The sequence below is a fragment of the Salmo salar genome, chromosome ssa28 (genome assembly GCF_905237065.1).
Source record: "Salmo salar chromosome ssa28, Ssal_v3.1, whole genome shotgun sequence".
In the NCBI taxonomy this organism is placed as follows: domain Eukaryota; kingdom Metazoa; phylum Chordata; class Actinopteri; order Salmoniformes; family Salmonidae; genus Salmo; species Salmo salar.
Window position 1 is genome coordinate 3,470,370 of NC_059469.1, and position 26,586 is coordinate 3,496,955.

Consider the following 26,586-nt stretch of genomic DNA (forward strand, 5'->3'; position numbering starts at 1 on the left):
TGTGTGTGTGTGTGTGTGTGTGTGTGTGTCAGTATAAGTATGTGTGAGTGTGTGCATAGAGTCAAAAATAATTAGTGCACATGGACTCACTAGTCACATACAAATGAATAGGACAGGTGAATAGCCTATATGAAAACTAACAATGTTGTGACCATGATCCCATAATGTTTCACAGGCATTATGCTATTCATATGATGTTGACATGTTGACATAACCATAGTAGCCTTTGTTATGGTAGATTGTGTCCCATCTTACCCAAACCCCCCAGGACAAGCAATGCCTTTCTACCTGTATTATTGGAATAGAACCTTAAGCTATAGCAGGTTTAAATTAAAAGATGACTGTGGAATAAATTCTTATCTGTCGGTCTATGTGAATCACTCATGAAGTGGATAGGCCACTTGCGGTTATATAAAGGACTTGATATTCATCACTAGGGTTTAACGGTAAGGACAGAACATTACACTCTAAATGTAATGTCCACTTGAAATAAAGGGGGCCTAATGAATCATGTTTGACTTTACTGTAAGTGGCGTGGGTTGTGTGCGATTAACTACTTCATTTCGAACAAGTCTGACACAGTAAAGTGTGCGTTCAAGTAGGCAACTGGCTGGGAAATGCAACCATCCAGTTTTCCTTCACCTTTACATAACTGTCTATAGAAGATGTAGATATACACTTAGTATTCAAAACATTAAGAACACCTGCACTTGCCATGACATAGACTGACTAAGTGAATCCAGGTGAAAGCTATGATCCCTTATTGATGTCACTTGTTAAATCCATTTCAATCAGTGTAGATGAACAGGATGAGACAGGTTAAAGAAGGATTTTTAAGCCTTGAGACAATTGATTGTGTATGTGTGCCACTGAGAGAGTGAATTGACAAAACAAAATAATCAAGTGCCTTTGAACAGGGTAAGTGCCAGGCGCACTAGTTTGTGTCAAGAACTGCAACACTGCTGGGGTTTTTCCACGCTCAACAGTTTCCCAGTGTGTGGTCGAGAATGGTCCGACACCCAAAGGACATCCAGCCAACGTGACCTAACTATGGGAAGCATTGGAGTAAACATGCGCCAGCATCCCTGTGGAAGCTTTGAACACCTTGTAGTTGTAGATGCCGATGCCATATGCCCAGACGAATTGAGGCTGTTCTGAGGGCAAAATGGTGGGGTGCAACACAATATTCGGAAGGTATTCCCAATGTTTGATATGCTCAGTGTTTGTGGTCACCAAACATGTGCATTTTTGCATATGTGAATACTTTTTGCATCACTGACTACTGTACACCACAAAAACAACCAACTGTACCTTAAACGCACAAACGCTCCCACCAGTAGTAGCGATGCTTCCCTGCTCTGCAAGATGCGCGCACTAAACACCATATTGTGCTTACCTTCCGTTATTGGTGTGAACCGTGCGCCATATAGGGGAGGGTAGAGAGAGCGAGCGAGCGAGAGAGAGAGAGCTGTCAAGTCTGTTTAGATTTCTGCATAAGCACTGTTTGAACTGGCAGGAGATTTATTCACCAATGGTAATTGCGCTCAACGGACAAGGAAAGCTATACACTCGCATGTGCACTTATCATTTAAAACGACGCGGAAATGTCTACAGTCATGATTTTTACGCACTGGTGAAACGTATTTTTTTTTCATATCATAGATCGTTCAAAAGAACAAAGGATATTATCAGATCAGTGAACACCACATTTATAGCCTAGTTATTGCACAAATAAGTATATACAACAGGCGGGAATTCCGTTAAAAGTGAAACATGTCCAGGAAAAAGACGGTGAAAGGCAAGGGGAGCTCAAAAACCCCGACTGCATTTCCGAACAAGAGCAAAGACAGCGGGAAAAGTGGTAAAGGGATCGGAGCCGGGGCTCCATCCAACGGATTGGTCTATCCGAGCCGCCCCTCACTCAGCAACAGTAGGGAGTTTTATGATATCACTTTTAAGGTAAGACTTTTTACGCACACATATTGTCAATATTCTCCAATCTCCAGTTGGCCATATCAGACACTCAAATAGGCTACTTCAATGTTGATGTGCCACTAAGGGAATAGTGACAGACAGTGTGACTCGAGCCTTTTGGCGTCCCTAAGCGATATTTGGTTCTGTCCAGTGTAGATAGCTAGGCCTTTAACGATGAAAGACACATGAGATACATTTATTTCATTATTTTATTTTATTATTTCCATCATTGACCGGCTGGTGTTTCAGCCCTAAATCTTTGATAGCAAATATTTTGTTTTAACATCCCACAAACCAGCTTGTAAAAAATAAAATTAAAGAAAATTAAACACATCAACACGGTTAAAAAGTGGCATGATGTAATTTGGGGTTCCATTCTGATGCACGCTCCAAAACATATATAAAAGCGCGGCATCGCAGATTGTCTTCATGGTGTTGAATTCGGAAGTTTACATATACTTAGGTTGGATTCATTAATTAAAACTTGTTTTTCAACCACTCCACAAATGTCTTGATAACAAACTATAGTATTGGCAAGTCGGTTAGGACATCTACTTTGTGCATGACACAAGTAATGTTTCCAACAATTGTTTACTGACAGATTATTTCACTTATAATTCACTGTATCACAATTCCAGTGGGTCAGAAGTTTACATACACTAAATTGACTGTACCTTTAAACAGCTTGGAAAATTCCAGAAAATAATGTCATGGCTTTAGAAGCTTCTGATAGGCTAACTGACATCATTTCAGTAAATCGGAGGTGTACCTGTGGATGTATTTCAAGGCCTACCTTCAAACTCAGTTCCTCTTTGCTTGACGTCATGGGAAAATCAAAAGAAATCAACCAATACTTCAGAAAAAAATGTGTAGACCTCCACAAGTCTGGTTAATCCTTGGGAGCAATTTCCAAATGCCTGAATGTACCACGTTAATCTGTACAAACAATAGTACGCAAGTATAAACACTATTGGACCACACAGCCGTCATACCGCTCAGGAAGGAGACGAGATGAACATACTTTGGTGCGAAAAGTGCAAATCAATTCCAGAAAACAGCAAAGGACCTTGTGAAGATGCTGGAGGAAACAGGTACAAAAGTATCTATATCCACAGTAAAATGAGTCCTATATCGACATAACCTGAAAGGCCGCTCAGAAAGGAAGAAGCCACTGCTCCAAACCGCCATAAAAAGCCAGACTACGGTTTGCAACTGCACATGGGGACAAAAATTGAACTGTTTGGCCATAATGACCATCGTTATGTTTGGAGGAAAAAGGGAGAGGCTTGCAAGCCGAAGAACACCATCTCAACCGTGAAGCATGAGGGTGGCAACATCATGTTGTGGGGGTGCTTTGCTGCAGGAGGGACTGGTGCACTTAACAAAATAGATGGCATCATGAGGTAGGAAAATTATGTGGATATATTGAAGCAACATCTCAAGACATCAGTCAGGAAGTTAAAGCTTGGTCGCAATGGGTCTTCCAAATGGACAATGACCCCAAGCATACTTCCAAAGTTGTTGCAAAATGGCTTAAGGACAACAAAGTCAAGGTATTGGAGTGTGCCATCACAAAGCCCTGACCTCAAACCTGTAGAAAATTTGTGGGCAGAACTGAAAAAGCGTGTGCGAGCAAGGAGGCCTACAACCTGACTCAGTTACACCAGCTCTGTCAGGAGGAATGGGCCAAAATTCACCCAACTTATTGTGGGAAGCTTGTGGACGGCTACCCGAAACGTTTGACCCAAGTTCAACAATTTAAAGGCAATGCTACCAAATAGTAATTGAGTGTATGTACATTTCTGACCCACTGGGAATGTGATGAAAGAAATAAAAGCTGAAATAAATAATTCTCTCAACTATTATTCTGACATTTCACATTCTTAAAATAAAGTGGTGATCCTAACTGACATAAGACAGGGAATTTCTACTAGGATTAAATGTAAAACTGAGTTTAAATGTATTTGGCTAATGTGTATGTAGGCAGCAGGTAGCCTAGTGGTTAGAGCATTGGGCCAGTAACCGAAAGGTTGCTAGTTCAAATCCCTGAGCTGACAAGGTAAAAATCTGTTGTTCTGCTCCTGAACTAGGCAGTTAACCCACTATTTTTAGGCTGTCATTGTAAATAAGAATTTGTTCTTAACTGACTTGGCTAGTTAAAATGTAAATGTAAACTTCTGACTTCAACTGTAAATCCATCAGACATGGACAACTGCATCAACTTGTTTGACAAACTGCTACAGAAGGCTGAACAGGCTCCTTGATAAGGAGGCTGCCTGGCCCAAGAGAGCCCTGCTGATACCGTGGGGCTGTCTTGGAGAAGAAGAGGAGTAAGAGGAAGAAGAGCTCAGGACCTGTGGATTTCAGCTCTGAGTCCACTGCCGCCTGCACTGGACCCAGCATGTCTTCAGAGACCTCTAGGCCTGACTCCAGAGATCTGGCAGATGATTAAGGACCTGCTGGACTCCCTCCCAAGGTCCATGGGAAAAAGCTCACTCCAGAGACCCTCCTAAAGATTGAGACCCCTACAGGCAAATGACCTGCCAGTGAAAAAAACAGAGATCTATTAACACTTTTCATCAAGACTGAAGTTTAATTAAATTATATTTATTTATTTAAATTGTGTCTCTCAATCATATATATATATAGTATTCAGACCCCTTGACTTTTTCCACATTTTGTTATGTTACAGCCTGAACCTAAAACGGACTTAATAAAAAACATTGATCAGCAATCTACACACAATACCCCATAACGACAAAGCGAAGACAGGTGTTAAGAAATTTGTGTTTGCAAATTTATGAAAAATTTAAAACAGAAATACCTTATTTACATAAGTATTCAGACCCTTTGCATGACACTTGAAATTGAGGTCAAGTGCATCCTGTTTCCTTTCATCATCTGTGAGATGTTTCTACAACTTGGAGTCCACCTGTGGTAAATTCAATTGATTGGACATAATTTGGAAAGGCACACACCTGTCTATATAAGGTCCCACTGTTCACGTTGCATTTCAGAGCAAAAACCAAGTCATGAGGTCAAAGGGATTGTCCGTAGAGCTCCGAGACAGGATTGTGTCGAGGCACAGATCTGGGAAAGGGCACCAAATCATTTCTGCAGCATTGAAGGTCCCCAAGAACACAGTGGCCTCCATCATTCTTAAATGGAAGAAGTTTGGAACAATGAAGACTCTTCCTAGAGCTGGCCGCCCGGCAAACTGAGCAATCGGGGGAGAAGGGTCTTGGTCCGATGGTCACTCTGACAGAGCTCCAGAGTTCCTCTGTGGAGATGGGAGAACCTTCCAGAAGGACACACCTCTGCAGCACTCCACCAATCAGGCCTTTATGGTAGAGTGGTCAGACGGAAGCCACTCCTCAGTAAAAGGCACATAACAGCCCGCTTGTAGTTTGTCAAAAGGCACCTAAAGACTCTCAGACCATGAGAAACAAAATTCTCTGGTCTGATGAAACCAAGATTAAACTCTTTGGCCTGAATGCCAAGTGTCATGTCTGGAGGAAACGTGGCACTGGACTTGAACTCGATCAAACATCTCTGGAGAGACTTGAAAATAGCTGTGCAGCAACTCTCCCCATCCAACCTGATAGAGCTTGAGAGGATCTGCAGAGAAGAATGGGAGAAACTCCCAAAATACAGGTGTGCCAAGCTTGCCGCGTCATACCCAAGAAGACTAGAGGCTGTAATCTCTGCCAAAGGTGCTTCAACAAAGTACTGTGTAAAGGGTCTGAATACTTATGTAAATGTAATATTTCAGATAGTTTTATTTTTGATAAATTAGCAAACATTTTATTTTATTTATTTATTTCACCTTTATTTAACCAGGTAGGCAAGTTGAGTACAAGTTCTCATTTACAATTGCGACCTGGCCAAGATAAAGCATAGTTCGACGCATACAACAACACAGAGTTACACATGGAGTAAAACAAACATACAGTCAATAATACAGTAGAAAAATAAGTCTATATACAATGTGAGCAAATGAGGTGAGATAAGGGAGGTAAAGGCAAAAAAGGCCATGGTGGCAAAGTAAATACAATATAGCAAGTAAAACACTGGAATGGTAGATTTGTAGTGGAAGAAAGTGCAAAGTAGAAATAGAAATAATGGGGTGTAAAGGAGCAAAATAAATAAATACAGTAGGGGAAGCGGTAGTTGTTGGGGCTAAATTATAGATGGGCTATGTACAGGTGCAGTGATCTGTGAGCTGCTCTGACAGCTGGTGCTTAAAGCTAGTGAGGGAGATAAGTATTTCCAGTTTCAGAGATTTTTGAAGTTCGTTCCAGTCATTGGCAGCAGAGAACTGGAAGAAAAGGCTGCCAAAGGAGAAATTGGCTTTGGGGGTGACCAGTGAGATATACCTGCTAGAGCACGTGCTACAGGTGGGTGCTGCTATGGTGACCAGTGAACGGAGAAAAGGGGGGACTTTACCTAGCAGGGTCTTGTAGATGACCTGGAGCCAGTGGGTTTGGCGACGAGTATGAAGCGAGGGCCAGCCAACGAGAGCGTACAGGTTGCAGTGGTGGATAGTATATGGGGCTTTGGTGACAAAACGGATGACACTGTGATAGACTGCATCCAATATATTGAGTAGGGTAATGGAGGCTATTTTGTAAATGACATCACCGAAGTCGAGGATCGGTAGGATGGTGAGTTTTACGAGGGAATGTTTGGCAGCATGAGTGAAGGATACTTTGTTGCGAAATAGGAAGCCAATTCTATATTTAACTTTGGATTGGAGATGTTTGATGTGAGTCTGGAAGGAAAGCTTACAGTCTAACCAGACCTACAGTGAGAGAAAAAAGTATTTGATCCCCTGCTGATTTTGTACGTTTGCCCACTGACAAAGAAATGATCAGTCTATAATTTTAATGGTAGATTTATTTGAACAGTGAGAGACAGAATAACAACAAAAAATCCAGAAAAACGCATGTCAAAAATGTTATAAAATTATTTGCTTTTTAATGAGGGAAATAAGTATTTGAACCCTCTGCAAAACATGACTTAGTACTTGGTGGAAAAACCCTTGTTGGCAATCACAGAGGTCAGACGTTTCTTGTAGTTGGCCACCAGGTTTGCACACATCTCAGGAGGGATTGTGTCCCACTCCTCTTTGCAGATCTTCATTAAATCATTAAGGTTTCGAGGCTGACGTTTGGCAACTCGAACCTTCAGCTCCCTCCACAGATTTTCTATGGGATTAAGGTCTGGAGACTGGCTAGGCCACTCCAGGACCTTAATGTGCTTCTTCTTGAGCCACTCCTTTGTTGCCTTGGACGTGTGTTTTGGGTCATTGTCATGCTGGAATACCCATCCACGACCCATTTTCAATGCCCTGCCTGAGGGAAGGAGGTTCTCACCCAAGATTTGACGATACATGGCCCCGTCCATCGTCCCTTTGATGCGGTGAAGTTGTCCTGTCCCCTTAGCAGAAAAACACCCCCAAAGCATAATGTTTCCACCTCCATGTTTGACGGTGGGGATGGTGTTCTTGGGGTCATAGGCAGCATTCCTCCTCCTCCAAACACGGTGAGTTGAGTTGATGCCAAAGAGCTCCATTTTTGTCTCATCTGACCACAACACTTTCACCCAGTTGTCCTCTGAATCATTCAGATGTTCATTGGCAAACTTCAGACGGGCATGTATATGTGCTTTCTTGAGCAGGGAGACCTTGCGGGCGCTGCAGGACTTCAGTCCTTCACGGCGTAGTGTGTTACCAATTGTTTTCTTGGTGACTATGATCCCAGCTGCCTTGAGATCATTGACAAGATCCTCCCATGTAGTTCTGGGCTGATTCCTCACCTTTCTCATGATCATTGCAACTCCACGAGGTGAGATCTTGCATGGAGCCCCAGGCCGAGGGAGATTGACAGTTCTTTTGTGTTTCTTCTATTTGCAAATTATCGCACCAACTGTTGTCACCTTCTCACCAAGCTGCTTGGCGATGGTCTTGTAGCCCATTCCAGCCTTGTGTAGGTCTACAATCGTGTCCCTGACATCCTTGGAGAGCTCTTTGGTCTTGGCCATGGTGGAGAGTTTGGAATCTGATTGATTGCTTCTGTGGACAGGTGTCTTTTATACATGTAACAAACTGAGATTAGGAACACTCCCTTTAAGAGTGTGCTCCTAATCTCAGTTTGTTGCCTGTATAAAAAACACCTGGGAGCCAGAAATCTTTCTGATTGAGAGGGGGTGAAATACTTATTTCCCTCATTAAAATGCTAATCAATTTATAACATCTTTGACATGCTTTTTTCTGGATTTTTTGTTGTTATTCTGTCTCTCACTGTTCAAATAAACCTACCATTAAAATTATAGACTGATCATTTCTTTGTCAGTGGGCAAACGTACAAAATCAGCAGGGGATCAAATACTTTTTTCCCACACTGTAGGTGTCACATAATTCGTCGTGGTGTTGCAGGGAAGACCAAAATGCAGCGGGTATATGGATACTCATTCTTTTAATGAAAAATGTGAAGCATCCACAGACCAAAAAAAAACAAAACAATAAACAGTACTCACACCTCACAACAGTGTAGCAGGCTCAATAACGCAGTGCTCACAAACAATCTCCCACAAAAGACAAACACACCCTCATATATGGGACTCTCAATCAAAGGCAAATAGACAACACCTGCCTTCAATTGAGAGTCCCAACCCCAATGAACCCAAACATAGAAACAGACACACTAGACTCAACATAGAATACATGAAAATCAAACAGTGCCCAAAAACCCCGGAATACCTAAATCAACTACCCTACACCAAACACACCACCCCTAACCACATAAAACAAATACCCTCTGCCACGTCCTGACCAAACTACAATACCAATTAACCTACAATACCAGTGCAGAGTAGTGATGCTGGACGGGCGGGCAGGTGCAGGCAGCGATCGGTTGAAGAGCATTAGTTTTAATTGTATTTAAGAGCTGTTGGAGGCCACGGAAGGAGAGTTGTATGGCATTGAAGCTCGTCTGGAGGGTTGTTAACACAGTGTCCAAAGAAGGGCTAGAAGTATACAGAATGGTGTCGTCTGCGTAGAGGTGGATCAGAGACTCACCAGCAGCAAAAGCAGCAGCATTTCTTAAAACCTGTTTATTTATTCATACACACACATACATACACATATATATACATATACATATACATATACACAGTTGAAGTCAGAAGTTTACATACACGTTAGCCAAATACATTTAAACTCAGTTTTTCACAATTCCTGACATTTATTCCTAGTAAAGATTCCGTCTTAGGTCAGTTAGGATCACCACTTTATTTTAAGAATGTGAAATGTCAGAATAATAGTTGAGAGAAGGATTTATTTCAGCTTTTATTTCTTTCATCACATTCCCAGTGGATCAGAAGTTTACATACACTCAAATAGTATTTGGTAGCATTTCCTTGAAATTGTTTAACTTGGGTCAAACGTTTTGGGTAGCCTTCCACAAGCTTCCCACAATAAGTTGGGTAAATTCTGGCCCATTCCTCCTGACAGAGCTGGTGTAACTGAGTCAGGTTGTAGGCCTCCTTGCTCGCACACACTTTTTCAGTTCTGCCCACAAATTTTCTACAGGATTGAGGTCAGGGCTTTATGATGGCCACTCCAATACCTTGACTTTGTTGTCCTTAAGCCATTTTGCAACAACTTTGGAAGTATGCTTGGGGTCATTGTCCATTTGGAAGACCCATTGCGACCAAGCTTTAACTTCCTGACTGATGTCTTGAGATGTTGCTTCAATATATCCACATAATTTTCCTACCTCATGATGCCATCTATTTTGTGAAGTGCACCAGTCCCTCCTGCAGCAAAGCACCCCCACAACATGATGTTGCCACCCCCATGCTTCACGGTTGGGATGGTGTTCTTCAGCTTGCAAGCGTCCCCCTTTTTCCTCCAAACATAACAATGGTCATTATGGCCAAACAGTTCAATTTTTGTTTCATCAGGCCAGAGGACATTTCTCCAAAAAGTACGATTTTTGTCCCCATGTGCAGTTGCAAACTGTAGTCTGGCTTTTTTATGGCGGTTTTGGAAAAGTAGCTTCTTCCTTTCTGAGCGGCCTTTCAGGTTATTTCGATATAAGACTCGTTTTACTGTGGATATAGATACTTTTGTACCTGTTTCCTCCAGCATCTTCACATGGTCCTTTGTTGTTGTTCTGAGATTGATTGCACTTTTCGCACCAAAGTATGTTCATCTCTAGGAGACAGAACGCTTCTCCTTTCTGAGTGGTATGACGGCTGTGTCGTCCCATGGTGTTTATACTTGCGTACTATTGTTTGTACAGATTAACGTGGTACCTTCAGGCATTTGGAAATTACTCCCAAGAATGAACCAGACTTGTGGAGGTCTACAATCTTTTCTGAGGTCTTGGCTGATTTCTTTTGATTTTCCCATGATGTCAAGCAAAGAGGCACTGAGTTTGAAGGTAGGCCTTGAAATACATCCACAGGTACACCTCCAATTGACTCAAATTATGTATAGCCTATCAGAAGCTTCTAAAGCCATGACACCATTTTCTGGAATTTTCCAAGCTGTTTAAAGGCACAGTCAACTTAGTGTATGTAAACTTCTGACCCACTTGAATTATGATACAGTGAATTATAAGTGAAATAATCTGTCTGTAAACAATTGTTGGAAAGATTACTTGTGTCATGCACAAAGTAGATGTCCTAACTGACTTGCCAAAACTATAGTTTGTTATCAAATAATTTGTGGTTGAAAAATGAGTTTTAATGACTCCAACCTAAGTGTATTTAAACTTCTGACTTCAACTGTATATACAGTTGTTATGGTGTTATTTGAATATAAAAGCAAACATTCTGACCAGCATCAATATCATCAAAAGGTTAAAGTAAATCACAACATTTTAGGACCAAGGCACATGACATTTGCCTAATGATTGATATGGATGTTTGGTTACATTACACTGCATTATGAACCGACACTAACGACTGTATTGTCAACTCCTGGGCCACAGCTGTGTCAACAAGGATATGGGAGACAAGCGTGTGCCACTGCCAAAGCAGCACTCAAACATGCACAATGGGACAAGAACAAACACTGACATGCTACGCAGGGCACCACACCACAGTACAGTACATAAGGGATTCTGAGCCAGTCATCGGAAAGTGTGTACGACTCATCACTCATTTATTCATTCAGATGACTGTAGTAGCTGAACGTGAGTGTTGCCTAGTTGTATCATGCCTGCGTTGTGCTCATGCCATCTGGTTGTGTGTGTGTGTGTGTGTGTGTGTGTGTGGGGGGGTGTATGTGGAAAAGTGTCATTTCCAACGATGCATAGGATCTAGTGTGCATATCCAGGTCAAACCTTTATTTCTTATTATAAACTGGGTAGTTCGAGCAATGAATGCCAATTGGCTGACAGCCATGATATATCAGTATGCCATGGGTATACGGTCTGATATATTATTTTTACTGCTCTAATTACGTTGGTAACCAGTTTTTAATTGCAATAAGGTACCTCTGGGATTTGTGGTATTTGACCAATATACTATGGCTAAGGGCTGTGTACAGGCACACCGCTTTGCGTTGTGCATAAGAACAGCCCTTAGCCGTGGTATATTGGCCATATACCACACCTCCTTGGGCCTTATTGCTTAAACCTAAACTTACTCTACGTCTAAAATCAATTCTCAAGTCAAGTTCTATGGCTAACCTCCACAGCTAAACTGCCCTGCGATACTACAATGACCAACTTGAGAACACTGGAAAATTAGCCTATTATTGCCCCATGCCCCCTCTGTTCCGGTGCCCCCTGTTCTTCCCATCTCTTTCCCAGATCGCTCCCAAAGGATGTAGTCTTCAGTCTTTCTCTTTGATGTGAGAGTGAGTGCTTCGCTCAGATGCCAGCTTGTTTACTCTGTAGCTGTGTATTTTTATGTGAACTGAACTCCTGTGTTTTTGAAGATGTGAATTCATTTGTCCCTCCGAGCTGTTTGAGCACAGTCTGAGCTACACTTCCCACGCATATGCAAACAAGCAGGCAGGCGCACGCACGCACGCACGCACGCACGCACGCACACGCACGCACGCACGCACACACACACACACACACACACACACACACACACACACACACACACACACACACACACACCTCTGAGTCGCCCCTTTATCGTTGATCCACCTATTCTGGTCTCCCCTGGCCTTGACTTACGGTTTAGTAGAGTGAGTTGGCCACATTAAGAGGCAACAAAGTCTGAGGCACACCGTGTTACACTTAGTTATTCGTGTCGGAGATGGAGGTCTGAAGGCAGGTTAGGTGATTTCTCAGGCAGACACAGACTCATTACCCAGACTTATTACCCAGACTTAGATGAATCACCTCACTGTGTGTAGTAGGGCTACATTGTGTAGTGATCATTGACCTTCACTGCTGAGCGCAATACCATTGGGATTCAGAGGAGATGGAGCTGTATCTGCCGGTTTTTTCGGTCTGTCTTTCTTTTGTTCTCTTTGTGTCTTTGTCTCTCTCTGTCTGTCTCTCTCTTTCGTTGTCTCTCTGTCTCTGTCTGTCTCTATCTCTCTCTCGCTCACTCGCTCTCTCGCTCTCTCTCACTCTGGGTGTACAGGCTGTGTATAAGCCCGACAATGTGGATAATCTTCCAAGGGACCATGAGAACATAAAATAAAGTAATTTATGTCTCTCTATAGGTGATGCTGGTGGGAGACTCAGGTGTAGGGAAGACTTGCCTGCTGGTTCGCTTCAAGGATGGAGCTTTCCTGGCCGGTAGCTTTATTTCGACTGTGGGTATTGACTTCAGGGTGAGTAGACACCACAGTCACACTCGCACACGCACACATGCACACACCACACCACACATACACATTATTGATTATTTGAAGAATGTGGATATGTCCATTAAGAAATCTTGCAGGAACCAAGTAAAGTGGAAAGACTTCAAATTAATAAAATGATATTTTGGAATTGAAAAGTGGGTTTGCCTTTTTTAAGATTTCACGAGATCCAATAGAATTTCAGATATTGATTCAAGGTTTCAATATTCTTTAAGTTCAGCCCTCCATTGTCATACGTATTAAAGATATATTTCCTTTTGACCTTTTCTGGTTTACCATTCCATTTAAACTAAAATATCCTGGCTTGAAACTGCTTAAAGATGGAAGTGACAGGAAGAGATCGATCAACTGAGAGACAATTAAGGTGTTTATCATTGTCACTCTGCCAAATGAAGACAAAGTTTTACCTTTCCACGGCGATAGTGTTTTATCAATATTGGCTAGATTCAAATCAAAGTTCTCCTTTACAAGATCCTTCATTATTTCTAGAATGTGGATGCCGAGCATGTCCACTGGGAAGAAGATGTTAGTCAAGTTCTGATAACGGGGTTAGTGGTTCCTCAAAAGAAAAAAATCAACTAAAATATTGTACTTGCTCCTGTAATGTCTGGCTGGGTGATAATACATTAAGACCTTCAAAGGAATGCAGTTTGATGACACTTTTCTTATGATGATTCCTTTGGTTCAACTTAAGAAAGAATTCTTGTACACTTTTCCCATTTTCCCATCCAAGCTGCCTTTGATCTGTAAATAATACCATTAATCCTTTCTGCATAAAGGCTCTCAAGCTCATGTTGTCTACTCGGAGGGTCTACTACTGCATGTACATTTGTTTATTCAAGTCCTTTATCTTTCATTTAATACATTTTCCCTCCTAAAATTTCTTTTTTCCCATGATGACCACTTGGGGCTGCAACTACATGTGAGGACACCGAGATCCAGACCTCGGTAATGTTTAATAATAAAAAGTCTTCCCTGTGGCTCAGTTGGTAGAGCATGGTGTGTGCAACGCCAGGGTTGTGGGTTCGATTCCCACGGGGGGCCAGTACAAAAAAAAAAGAAAAAAAAAAAAAAGAAATGAAATGTATGTATTCAATACTGTAAGTCGCTCTGGATATGAGCGTCTGCCAAATGACTAAAATTTAAATGTAAAAAAATAAAACATGTATAGATTTTGTACACAATAAAGAAACTAAATTATGGGTCAACATCTACATATTGCTCCCAGCGTTGATCAAAGATCAGAATGCTTAATATTCTTGATCTGACAGAGCTCCAATCGCACCTGCCTCTTTGCGAATGAGTGGAATTATGAACAGTGGTTTGTTCATTATGTTCACCTGCGTCCTCAGGATTTTTAGCAGCACATTCACCACTCTCTCAAACAGCTAACTCCGCCCTCTCGCGGCACGTGAAACAAACTACCCCAGCTCGGAGTCGACACAAAGTAGGCAACTAGAGACGATGCTGACAGTGTGTTTGCGAGATGCCGGACAAAAGGCAAATTTAAAACTGCCCCGCGACTCCTGCCATGTCTACAGACATCCCCCACACAAACAAAAACCGACTCTCGAAGAATGAGTGCACAATTGGTAAATAGTCGCTTATAGATATATCAGTCAGTCAGGTGGCTTGCTGCCGGCGAGACTTCTATTGCAGTAACATTGAAGGGCTCTGGCTAGTATTACTTATCCAGCTAGAAGGATGAAGTAAGAAGCTAACGTTAAAAGGGATAGGCGTCCTGCTAGCGGAGGGCACGCAATTCAAATAAATAATCATACAAATTATGGATATTAAGCATTTAGGTACATATAAGTGTCTTATATCAGCTGAAAGCTTAAATTCTTGTTAATCGAACTGCATTGTCCAATTTACAGTAGCTATTACAGCGAAATCATGCCATGCGATTGTTTGAGGACGGCGCCCCACATCAAAATATTTTTCCACTGGCACAGGTTTCATAAATTCACAAATAACGATTAAATATTCACTTACTTTTTGAAAATCTTCCTCTGATTTGTCATCCAAAGGGTCCCAGCTATAACATGTAGTGTCGTTTTCTTAGATAAAATCCTTCTTTATATCCCAAAAAGTCAGTTTAGTTGGCGCGAGTAATCCACTCGTTCAACAAGGAGAGAGGAATCCAAAAATCTACCCCTAAACTTTGTTTCAACAAATCAAAATACATTTCTATTTACTACGCAAACTATAATATTTCTTATGGAAAGAAGTATGTTCAATAGGAAAGTGATTTTAGCAGGTGCGTACTGTCTTCATTGCGCACGCAAATACGAATTTCCAAGACTGTGTCCCTGTACTAAAACTTATTCGTTTTTGAAGTTACAAACCTGAAACCTTGAACATAGACTGCTGACACCCTGTGGAAGCCATAGGAATTGCATCCAGGGAGCTAATTTAAAATATGACCTTTAACTTGCCTTTCTAAAAGTATGGTCTCTTTAAAAAAATAAGATTCTGGTGGGTTTTTCTTTGGATTTTCTCCTACCATATCTATTGTGTTATATTCTCCTACATTATTTTAACATTTCTACAAACTTCAAAGTGTTTCCTTTCCAATGGTACCAATTATATACATATCCTGGCTTCAAGGCCTGAGCAACAGGCAGTTTACTTTGGGCACATCATTCAGGCGGAAATGGGTGGATCGGGTGGATCGATTATCTTGGCAAAGGAGAAATGCTCACTAACAGGGATGTAAACAAATTTGTGCACAAAACTTGAGAGAAATAAGCTTTTTGTGCATATGGAAAATATCTGCAATATTTTATTTCAGCTCATGAAACATGGGACCAACACTTTGCATGTTGCGTTTATATTTTTGTTCAGTATAGCTAAGACATCCTACCATACTAAAGCCCACTCGTACAGAAGCAGCACGGAACTGAACCTGTTTAAAGCCCGGACAGTTCAGTTCAGTTCAGTACTTACTACAAGTGGAAAAGAGGTCAAAGTGAGACAGAAGCACAAAGGATCAGTGGTGGAAAAGGTACTCAAATATCATACTTGAGTAAAAGTAAAGATAATAGAAAATGACTCAAAGTGAAAGTCACCCAGTAAAATACTATTTGTTTTTAAATATACTTTAGTATCAAAAGTAAATATAATTGCAAAAATATACTTAAGTATACAAAAGTAAAAGTAAAAGTATAAATCATTTAAAATTCCATATATTAAGTAAACCAGACACCACAATTATCTTGTTTTCATTTTATTTATGGATAGCCAGGGGCATACCCCAACACAGACACTAATTTACAAACATAGCATTTGTGTTTACTGGGTCCGCCAGATCAGAGTCAGTAGGGACGACCAGGGATGTTCTCTTGACAAGCGTGTGAATTGGACCATTTTCCTGTCAAAATGTAATGAGTACTTTTGTGTGTCAAGGAAAATGTATGGAGGAAAAAGTACATTATTTTCGTTAGGAATGTAGTGAAGTAAAAGTAGTCAAAAAGATAAATAGTAAAGTACAGATACCCCAAAAGTATTTTTACTTAAGTTCTTTACACCACTGCAAATAATACACACACAGGGACAGAGAGAACAAAAACACTCAATCTCCTGCTATTCTCCTCAATATATCTGTAAATTAACATTCTCTCCTCCTCTTCCTCCTTCATTTGTTTGGCTTCTTGATGAAACATAATGAGTGAATGACTCACAGACAGTTTCAAGTGTGGATGCCCATGATAACACTCATACACTATATTTATTCTGTGTTTGCGCAGAGAGCACACTGATGCCATTAGGATATGAGGAAGGTGGCATGGGCGGCTGGTTGATTTGATTTATCTTTCCCTTCATTGGCAGAGGGAGTGCTGGGTTTATTTTTCATAACATTCGTTGTCGGTATGTCTCAGGAGTGTGCTTACTCATGTGTGGGAGCTATTAAACTGGAGTTTACCATTCAGTTTCCTTCCTTCTCCTCTGAAGGAAGGAGAGGTAGAGGGAGAGATCGATGTGTGTTTGTGTTGAGGGCTGAAATGTGTTTCAAACACTATGTTAGAGAGTGAAGAGAAAGAGGGAATGGGAGAAAGAGGGTGAGATAATGAAAGATTTGCATTAAAACGATTGCTAAAAGTGCTAAAAGGCAAAACAATGCACTTTATTAGGAGGTAGAGAGGGAGAGAGAGAGAGAGAGAGAGAGGCCAATGTAGCTCTAATGTGGGGTTTGGAGTGGCCCTCTTTCAGCTGCCCGTTCTGAGCAGATGGCTTCTCTCTCTCTCTCTCTCTCTCTCTCTCTCTCTCTCTCTCTCTCCTCTCCTCTCTCCCAGCCCCCTAGCCTCTAGTGCTGTAATTCCCAGCAGCCCAGCAGCAGCAGCAGCAGTACACCAGCTAATCATTAAAGGAGCGGTGTGGTCAGTGAGGAGGCCAGTGGAGCCACAACACCTCTTCTGTGTGTTGTGTAGCGTGACAGGACTCACTGACCAGTGACCACACAGGGACATGGGTAATTGCAATGTGGCAATCTGAGGTGATGTGTGCACAATTAGACCAAGCTCTTAACTTGCTCTGCTTGGAGGAGAGGTGGAGATGGAGATGCGAAAAGGAATTGCTAATTTTGTTCTTTTCTCTGAAGAATAGGGTGCTGTTGAATCATTGAAGTCTCAATAAATATGAAATCACACTCCTAATGATACTGTAGAACTGAAAGATTTATTCAAAGATGCATTTAATGATTTATTCATGGTTTTAACATTAAACTCTCCTAGCCTGGAGGTTGGAATGATACATGGAGAGGTTTTTTTCAGGAAAAATGTGACTTTTATTGAGGCTATTACAGTTCCTCAAACATGTCCTGTCAGCAAAGACTTCAACATATAGGCTGTTATCTAAAGAAAAGGATGGTGGTTATTGGCAGTTCAAGGCTGTTGTTTATTTTGTGTTGCTATTTTCTAACGAAGCCTGTGCTATAATTAAGCAATAAGGCATGAGGAGGTAACGCGGAGTGCCTGGACACAGTCATTAGCCGTGGTATAGTGGTCATATATAAACAGACCTCCCTCCATCTTCTGCCAGCTTGCTACCTATGGCCCTGCTAGCTGTCTGAATCTCACTTGGACATTTATGATCACTCAGCTAAGCATGCCTCTCCTTAATGTCAATATGCCTTTTCCATTGCTGTTCTGGTTAGTGTTTATTAGCTTATTTCACTGTAGAGCCTCAAACCCTGCTCATTATACCTTATCCAACCTTTCAGTTCCACCACCCACACTTGCTATGACATCTTCTGGTTTCAATGATGTTTCTAGAGACAATATCTCTCTCATCATCACTCAATGCCTAGGTTTACCTCCACTCTACTCACATCCTACCATACCTTTGTCTGTACATTATACCTTGAAGCTATTTTATCTCCCCCAGAAACCTGCTCCTTTTTACTCTCTATTCCAGACATCATAATCTACCAATTCTCATAGCTTTTAGCCGTACCCTTATCCTACTCCCCCTCTGTTCCTCTGGTGATATTGAGGTGAATCCAGGCCCTGCAGTGCCTAGCTCCACTCCTATTCCCAGGCGCTCTCTTTTGATGACTTTTTTAACCGTAATAGCCTTGGTTTCATGCATGTTAACATTAGAAGCCTCCTCCCTAAGTTTGTTTTATTCACTGCTTTAGCACACTCTGCCAACCCGGATGTCCTAGCCGTGTCTGAATCCTGCCTTAGGAAGTCCACCAAAAATTCTGAAATCTTCATCCCTAACTACAACATTTTCAGACAAGATAGAACGGCCAAAGCGGGCGGTGTTGCAATCTACTGCAGAGATAGCCTGCAGAGTTCTGTCCTACTATCCAGGTCTGTACCCAAACAATGTGAACTTCTACTTTTAAAAATCCATCTCCCTAAAAACAAGTCTCTCACCGTTGCCGCCTGCTATAGACCACCCTCTGCCCCCAGCTATGCTCTGGACACCATATGTGAACTGATTGCCCCCCATCCATCTTCAGAGCTCATGCTGCTAGGTGACCTAAACTGGGACATGCTTAACACCCCAGCCATCCTACAATCTTAGCTTGATGCCCTCAATCTCACACAAATTATCAATTAACCTACCAGGTACCACCCCAAAGCCGTAAACACAGACACCCTCATAGATATCATCCTAACCAACTTTCCCTCTAAATACACCTCTGCTGTTTTCAACCAAGATCTCAGTGATCACTGCCTCATTGCCTGCATCCGTAATGGGTCAGCGGTCAAACGACCTCCACTCATCACTGTCAAACGCTCCCTGAAACATTTCAGTGAGCAAGCCTTTCTAATCGACCTGGCCCGGGTATCCTGGAAGGATATTGACCTCATCCCATCAGTAGAGGATGCCTGGTTATTTTTTTAAACTGCCTTCCTCACCATCTTAAATAAGCATGCCCCATTCAAGAAATTTAGAACCAGGAACAGATATAGCTCTTGGTTCTCTCCAGACCTGACTGCCCTTAACCAACACAAAAACATCCTGTGGCGTTCTGCATTAGCATCGAATAGCCCCCGTGATACGCAACTTTTCAGGGAAGTTAGAAACCAATATACACAGGCAGTTAGAAAAGCCAAGGCTAGCTTTTTCAAGCAGAAATTTGCTTCCTGCAACACAAACTCAAAAAAGTTCTGGGACACTGTAAAGTCCATGGAGAATAAGAACACCTCCTCCCAGCTGCCCACTGCACTGAGGATAGGAAACTCTGTCACCTCTGATAAATCCACTATAATTGAGATTTTCAATAAGCATTTTTCTACGGCTGGCCATGCTTTCCACCTGTTTACCCATACTGTGGTCAACAGCACTGCACCCCCCACAGCTACTCGCCCAAGCCTTCCCCATTTCTCCTTCTCCCAAATCCAGTCAGCTGATGTTCTGAAAGAGCTGCAAAATCTGGACCTCTACAAATCAGCCGGGCTAGACAATCTGGACCCTTTCTTTCTAAAATTATCTGCCGAAATTATTGCAACCCCTATTACTAGCCTGTTCAACCTCTCTTTTGTGTCGTCTGAGATTCCAAAAGATTGGAAAGCAGCTGCTGTCATCCCCCTCTTCAAAGGAGGGGACACTCTTGACCCAAACTGCTACATACCTATATCTATCCTACCCTGCCTTTCTAAGGTCTTCGAAAGCCAAGTCAACAAACAGATTACCGACCATTTCGAATCCCGCCGCACCTTCTCCGCTATGCAATCTGGTTTCAGAGCTGGTCATGGGTGCACCTCAGCCACGCTCAAGGTCCTAAACAATATCGTAACCGCCATCGATAAGAAACAATACTGTGCTGCCGTATTCATTGACCTGGCCAAGGCTTTCGACTCTGTCAATCACCACATCCTCATCGGCAGACTCAATAGCCATGGTTTCTCAAATGATTGCCTCGCCTGGTTCACCAACTACTTCTCTGATCGAGCTCAATGTGTCAAATTGGATGGCCTGTTGTCCGGGCCTCTGGTAGTCTCTATGGGGGTGCCACAGGGTTCAATTCTCGGGCCAACTCTTTTCTCTGTATACATCAATGATGTCGCTCTTGCTGCTAGTGAGTCTCTGATCCACCTCTACGCAGACGACACCATTCTGTATACTTCTGGCCCTTCTTTGGACACTGTGTTAAAAACCCTCCAGACGAGCTTCAATGCCATACAACTCTCCTTCCGTGGCCTCCAACTGCTCTTAAATACAAGTAAAACTAAATGCATGCTCTTCAACCGATCGCTGACTGCACCTGCCCGCCCGTACTCTGGACGGTTCTGACTTAGAATATGTGGACAACTACAAATACCTAGGTGTCTGGTTAGACTGTAAACTCTTCTTCCAGACTCACATCAAACATCTCCAATCCAAAGTTAAATATAGAGTTGGCTTCCTATTTCGCAACAAAGCATCCTTCACTCATGCTGCCAAACATACCCTTGTAAAACTGACCATACTACCGATCCTCGACTTCGGCGATGTCATTTACAAAATAGCCTCCAATACCCTACTCAATAAACTGGATGCAGTCTATCACAGTGTCATCCGTTTTGTCACCAAAGCCCCATATACTACCCACCACTGCGACCTGTACACTCTCGTTGGCTGGCCCTCGCTTCATACTCGTCGCCAAACCCACTGGCTCCAGGTCATCTACAAGACCCTGCTAGGTAAAGTCCCCCCTTATCTCCGCTCACTGGTCACCATAGCAGCACCCACCTGTAGCACGCGCTCCAGCAGGTATATCTCTCTGGTCACCCCCAAAGCCAATTTCTCCTTTGGCCGTCTCTCCTTCCAGTTCTCTGCTGCCAATGACTGGAACGAACTACAAAAATCTCTGAAACTGGAAACACTTATCTCCCTCACTAGCTTTAAGCACCAGCTGTCAGAGCAGCTCACAGATCACTGCACCTGTACATATCCCATCTATAATTTAACCCATACAACTACCTCTTCCCCTACTGTATTTTTTTTTTTTTTTTTTTGTACCTTTGCACACAGGTCAGTGCCTTTCAACAACAGCTCAGCCGTGTAGTGGTAGGCCACACAAGCTCACAGAATGGGACTGCCGAGTGCTGAAGCACCTAGTGTGTAAAAAAACGTCTGTCCTCGTTTGCAACACCCACTACAGAGTTCCAAACTGCCTCTGAAAGCAACATTAGCACAATAACTGTTCGTCGGGAGCTTCATGAAATGGGTTTCAAGGGACGAGCAGCCGCACACAAACCTAAGATCACCATACGCAATGCCAAGCTTTGGCTGGAGTGGTGTAAAGCTCACTGCCATTGGGCTCCTGAGTGGCGCAGTGGTCTAAGGCACTGCATCTCAGTGCTAGAGGCTTCACTACAGACCCTGGTTCGATTCCAGGCTGTATCACAACCGGCTGTGATTGGGAGTCCCATAGGGCGGCACACAATTGACCCAGCGTCGTCCAGGTTAGGGTTTGGCCGGAGTAGGCCGTCATTGTAAATAAGAATTTGTTCTTAACTGACTTGCCTAGTTAAATAAATAAAGGTCAAATAAAAATGTAAAATTAAAATTGGACTCTGGAGCAGTGGAAACGCATTTTCTGCATTGATGAATCACGCTTCACAATCTGGCAGTCCGACGGATGAATCTGGGTTTGGCGGATGCAAGGAGAACGCTACCTGCCCGAATGTATAGTGGCAACTGTAAAGTTTGGTGGAGGAGGAATAATTGTCTGGGGCTGTTTTTCATGGTTCGGGCTAGGCACCTTATTTCCAGTGAAGGGAATTCTTAATGCTACAGTATACAATGACATTCTAGATGATTCTGTGCTTCCAACTGTCGTTCTGCCCCTGAACAAGGCAGTTAACCCACGGTTCCTAGGCCGTCACTGAAAATAAGAATTTGTTCTTAACTGACTTGCCTAGTTAAATAAAGGTTAAATAAAATATGTAGTGAATGTCTATGTCTGGTCATCACAAAAACATATGCAAATGATCTGTGACCAATTCTCTAAAACGTGCCTAAAGGTGGAGATTTAATCTCACTCTCTTAAAAAATGTTGATTTCTGTAATCAATTCAGGTCTGATTTACATGAATTTATCCTCCTCAACAAAGAGTCTGTGAATTATAATAGATTCCTGTGGGATGCCATTAAAAGGTTCATTAGAAACAATCAGTGGCGACCTGTCATTCAGGGAAGGTGGGGCAGAGCCCCATATTTCGCCTGTTTTGCATGTTATTATGGCATTAATACGTGTCACATATCAGTTTGCAAACAATGTAAAACTATTTTTTTTAAATCATTGAGTTAATAAAGCCACATACGAACATGGTCTTTTTTTGTTTTCTTGAGTAAGGCAACTCCAAAATGCAGGTGTTTAAGCCTAGCTCAGTGCTTTCTGTGGTGGTGGGGCAGCCAGCGGAAAATACAGAGTCTAGGGGTTGGTAATGTTCTCTAGTTGCGTCGTGATTGGCTAGGTGTTCTGTCACTCATGGGGACACTACAGCATCGCCAAATCTAAGGGTAGAGCTAAAAAATTCAAGCCCCTTGGGTGCTGCCATAGAGTTACATTAGAAGTGCCAATCCAAGAAGGCTCAAGGTCATTGGCCACAGATAACATTACCTCAAATCACATTATATCTACAGTAGCTTTGATTGGACTGATCATGTCAACATCATACTTTCAAAATCTTAGCTAGCAAGCTAGCAGTCATCATCATGAATCAAGCCGACAATCTATTGGCAAATGCTTTTTAGTCCTTGTCGTAAGAAGAGAAATAATGAATAGAAATTATAGATAAAATGTATCGGTTCTCATCGGCCATTGGACATAAACATTACACAACAAGTTGGAAATCGCAAATTCAACAATGAGTGGTTTGGAATGAATTACTGGCTAACTGCAAGCATGACAAAGCAATCACTAGCCTGCTATTCAGTGGAGTGGCTGTGTGGTTCCAAGTCTGGCTTTAAGGGTCTCTTTTCCAAGCTTAAAATGATAAAACTTCAACATTGGCCATGGTGTCAAAAAACTGTTAACAGGAACTGGGAAATCTGACTTCAGTGAGTTCAAGACAACTGGGAACTCGGGAAAAAACTAACTCCGATTGGGAAAATACGTTTTGGAAGTCGGAATTGTAAGTCAGGAACTCGGGCCTCTTTCTAGAGCTACGACCTGAAGATCACTGACGTCATCATGATTTTATCTTGTTTTTTTCCGAGTTCCCATTTGTCTTGAAAGCACCATAAATCCAGAGAATGCTAGACTTTGATGATAAAGTTTGATGACAAAATTTGGCCACGAAGGACAGCCGCGCCACCTTCCTGTTCAAGTGAGCATAGCACAACAAGGTGAGTCCAGAAATGTCTTGTATTCTGCTGCCTAAATGATGTAATATGCCAGAGAGATATGTATACTATAGCTAAGAAAGTAATACTTAGTGAATGTTGTGTAGTAAGCTGTTAGCAGCCCATGTGCCTCACCCTAATAATTTGGTCTATTTTCCCCTCTTAATTTTGCCTACTGTTCTGACTTGGTGGTGCACATGTAGCCTATAGCCTGTTTTAGAGAAATGTAATCATCGAATATTGTAGGAGCTTTCATTGTCTGCTTATATGCCCCCTTTACTTATCCTACGGTTCTGACTTGGTGTACTGGGAGAACACTGTAAGAACGGCCCATGTTCTGAGTTATGTCGCTGAACAAATAGGTATATTGACTACGTCCTAGCCCGCTAATGAATTTCTTAATTGACATTTCGGATTGCATCTTATCCGCTTGTCATCCCCTTATTCCATAATTTGTACATCACAATTGTCAGTAGACACCACATTTGTTTAAGCAAGTTGTAAGGTCTGTCATCAGGAATGGACCAAAATGCGGCGGAGTTAGGGTTCGTCATATTTAATCAAACGAACACTTTACAACTACACAAAACAAGGGAAAAACTGACAGCCAACACAGTCCTGTCAGGTGCAACCACAATGACAAGAACAGTTTTGCAGGCTAACAAACGCAGTGCAAAAACAACTACCCACAACCACCAAAGAAAAACACACACTACTATATAGGACTCCCAATCAAAGGCAACTCAACACACCTGCCTTCAATTGGGAGTCCAACAACCCACGTAACTAACACATGACACAAAACTCTGCCACGTCCTGACCAAAACTAATACAATTACGCCCTCTGCTGGTCAGGACGTGACACAAGTCAGCCACACTACCGGTCAAAAGTTTTAGAACACCTACTCATTCAATGGTTTTTATTTATTTTTACTATTTTCTACATTGTAGAATAATAGTGAAGACATCAAAACTATGAAATAACACATATGGAATCATGTAGAAGCCAAAAAAGTGTTAACAAATTATATTTTACATTTGAGATTCTTTAGTCAGTCTTGCAGTCTTGATGACAGCTTTGCACACTCTTGGCATTCTCTCAACCAGCTTCATGAGGTAGTCACCTGGAATGCATTTTAATTAACAGGTGTGCCTTCTTAAAAGATAATTTGTGGAATATCTTTCCTTCTTAATGTGTTTGAGCCAATCAGTTGTGTTGTGACAAGGTAGGGGTAGTATACAGAAGAGGGGTATGAGGTGGTAGGGGTGGTATACAGCCCTATTTGGTAATAGACCAAGTCCATATTATGGCAAGAACAGCTCAAATAAGCAAAGTGAAATGAAAATCCATCATTACTTTAAGACATGAAGGTCAGTTAATACGGAAAAAGTTTTTTCAGGTGCAGTCGCAAAAACCATCAAGCGCTATGATGAAGCTGACTCTCATGAGGACCACCACAGGAATGGAAGACCCAGAGTTACCTCTGCTGCAGAGGATAAGTTCATTAGAGTTACCAGCCTCAGAAATTGCAGGCCAAATAAATGCTTCACAGAGTTCAAGTAACAGACACATCTCAACATCAACTGTTCAGAGGAGACTATGTGAATCAGGCCTTCGTGGTCGAATTGCTGCAAAGAAACCACAACTAAAGGACACCTGTAAGAAGAAGAGACTTGCTTGGGCCAAGAAACACGAGCAATGGACATTTGACCGGTGGAAATTTGTCCTTTGGTCTGGAGTCCAAATGAGAAAGTTTTGGTTCCAACCGCCGTGTCTTTGTGAGACGCGGTGTGGGTGAGCGGATGATCTCCGCATGTGTATTTCCCACCGAAAAGCATGAAGGAGGTGTTATGGTATGGGGGTGCTTTGCTGGTGACACTGTTTGTGATTTTTTTTTAATTCAAGGCACACTTAACTAGCATGGCTACCACAGCATTCTGCAGTAATAAGCCATCCCATCTGGTTTGGGCTTAGTGGGACACCACCAGGCTGTGTAAGGACTATTTGACCAAGAAGGAGAGTGATGGAGTACTGTATCAGATGACCTGGCCTTCACAATCCCCCGACCTCAACCAAATTGAGACGGTTTGACCAAGAAGCAGAGCGATGGGGGTGCTGCATCAGATGACCTGGCCTCCACAATCACCAGACCTCAACCCAATTGAGATGGTTGGGATGAGTTGGACAGCAGAGTGAAAGAAAAGCAGCCACAAGTGCTCAGCATATGTGGGAACTTCTTCAAGACTGTTGGAAAAGCATTCCACGTGAAGCTCGTTTAAACATTTCAACAAAAAGTTATACCGTTCTGAAGTACAAAATACCTCAGGCAGCATGAGACCCTTTTTTGAGAGCTTGAATCTACTGCAAATCTCCTCCTATGATGCACAGGTGACCTATAACCTATAACACTCAATGAACTGCATGGTGATGCATTGGAAGATATGAACCGAGGTAAATCCCCTGGATGGGATGGCATCCCACGGGAATTCTATTTCTCTGTTACATAAAAAAGGTAAAGACTTGAACTCTCTGTTCGAGTCATTGACCTCTCAACCTCATTAACAGTGACATGAAATTGCCAAGGTTCTAGCCAAACATCTTGAAAACATTTTACCCAAACTAGTTCATCCTGATCAAACAGGTTTAGTCAAACATAGATTGGCTTCAGACAATCGGAGACGTCTCCTACATATCATACACATTACACCCATGTTGACACCAATGCTTCCCACAGTTGTGTCAAGTTGGCTGGATGACCTTTGGGTGGTGGAGCATTCTTGATACACACAGGAAACTGTTGAGCGTGAAAAACCCAACAGCGTTGCCGTTCTTGACACACTCAAACTGGTGCTCCTGGCACCTACTAGCATAAACCGTTCAAAGGCACATACATATTTTGTCTTGCCCATTCATCCTCTGAATGGCACACATACACAATCCATGTCTCAATTTTCTCAAGGCTTAAAAAGTATTCTTTAACC

General features: G+C 42.2%; 1 protein-coding gene across 1 annotated transcript in view; it reads left to right on the top strand.

The window, feature by feature from the left end:
- Positions 1 to 1,421: 1,421 nt before the first annotated feature.
- LOC106589217 (ras-related protein Rab-26) overlaps positions 1,422 to 26,586 on the top strand; it is a 104,043-nt gene continuing 78,878 nt past the window's right edge. Inside the window, exons 1-2 of the mRNA XM_014178937.2 lie at positions 1,422 to 1,959; positions 12,674 to 12,784. Coding sequence (XP_014034412.1) covers positions 1,774 to 1,959; positions 12,674 to 12,784 — 297 coding nt within the window. The 5' untranslated portion in view covers positions 1,422 to 1,773. The remainder of the gene's footprint in view (positions 1,960 to 12,673; positions 12,785 to 26,586) is intronic.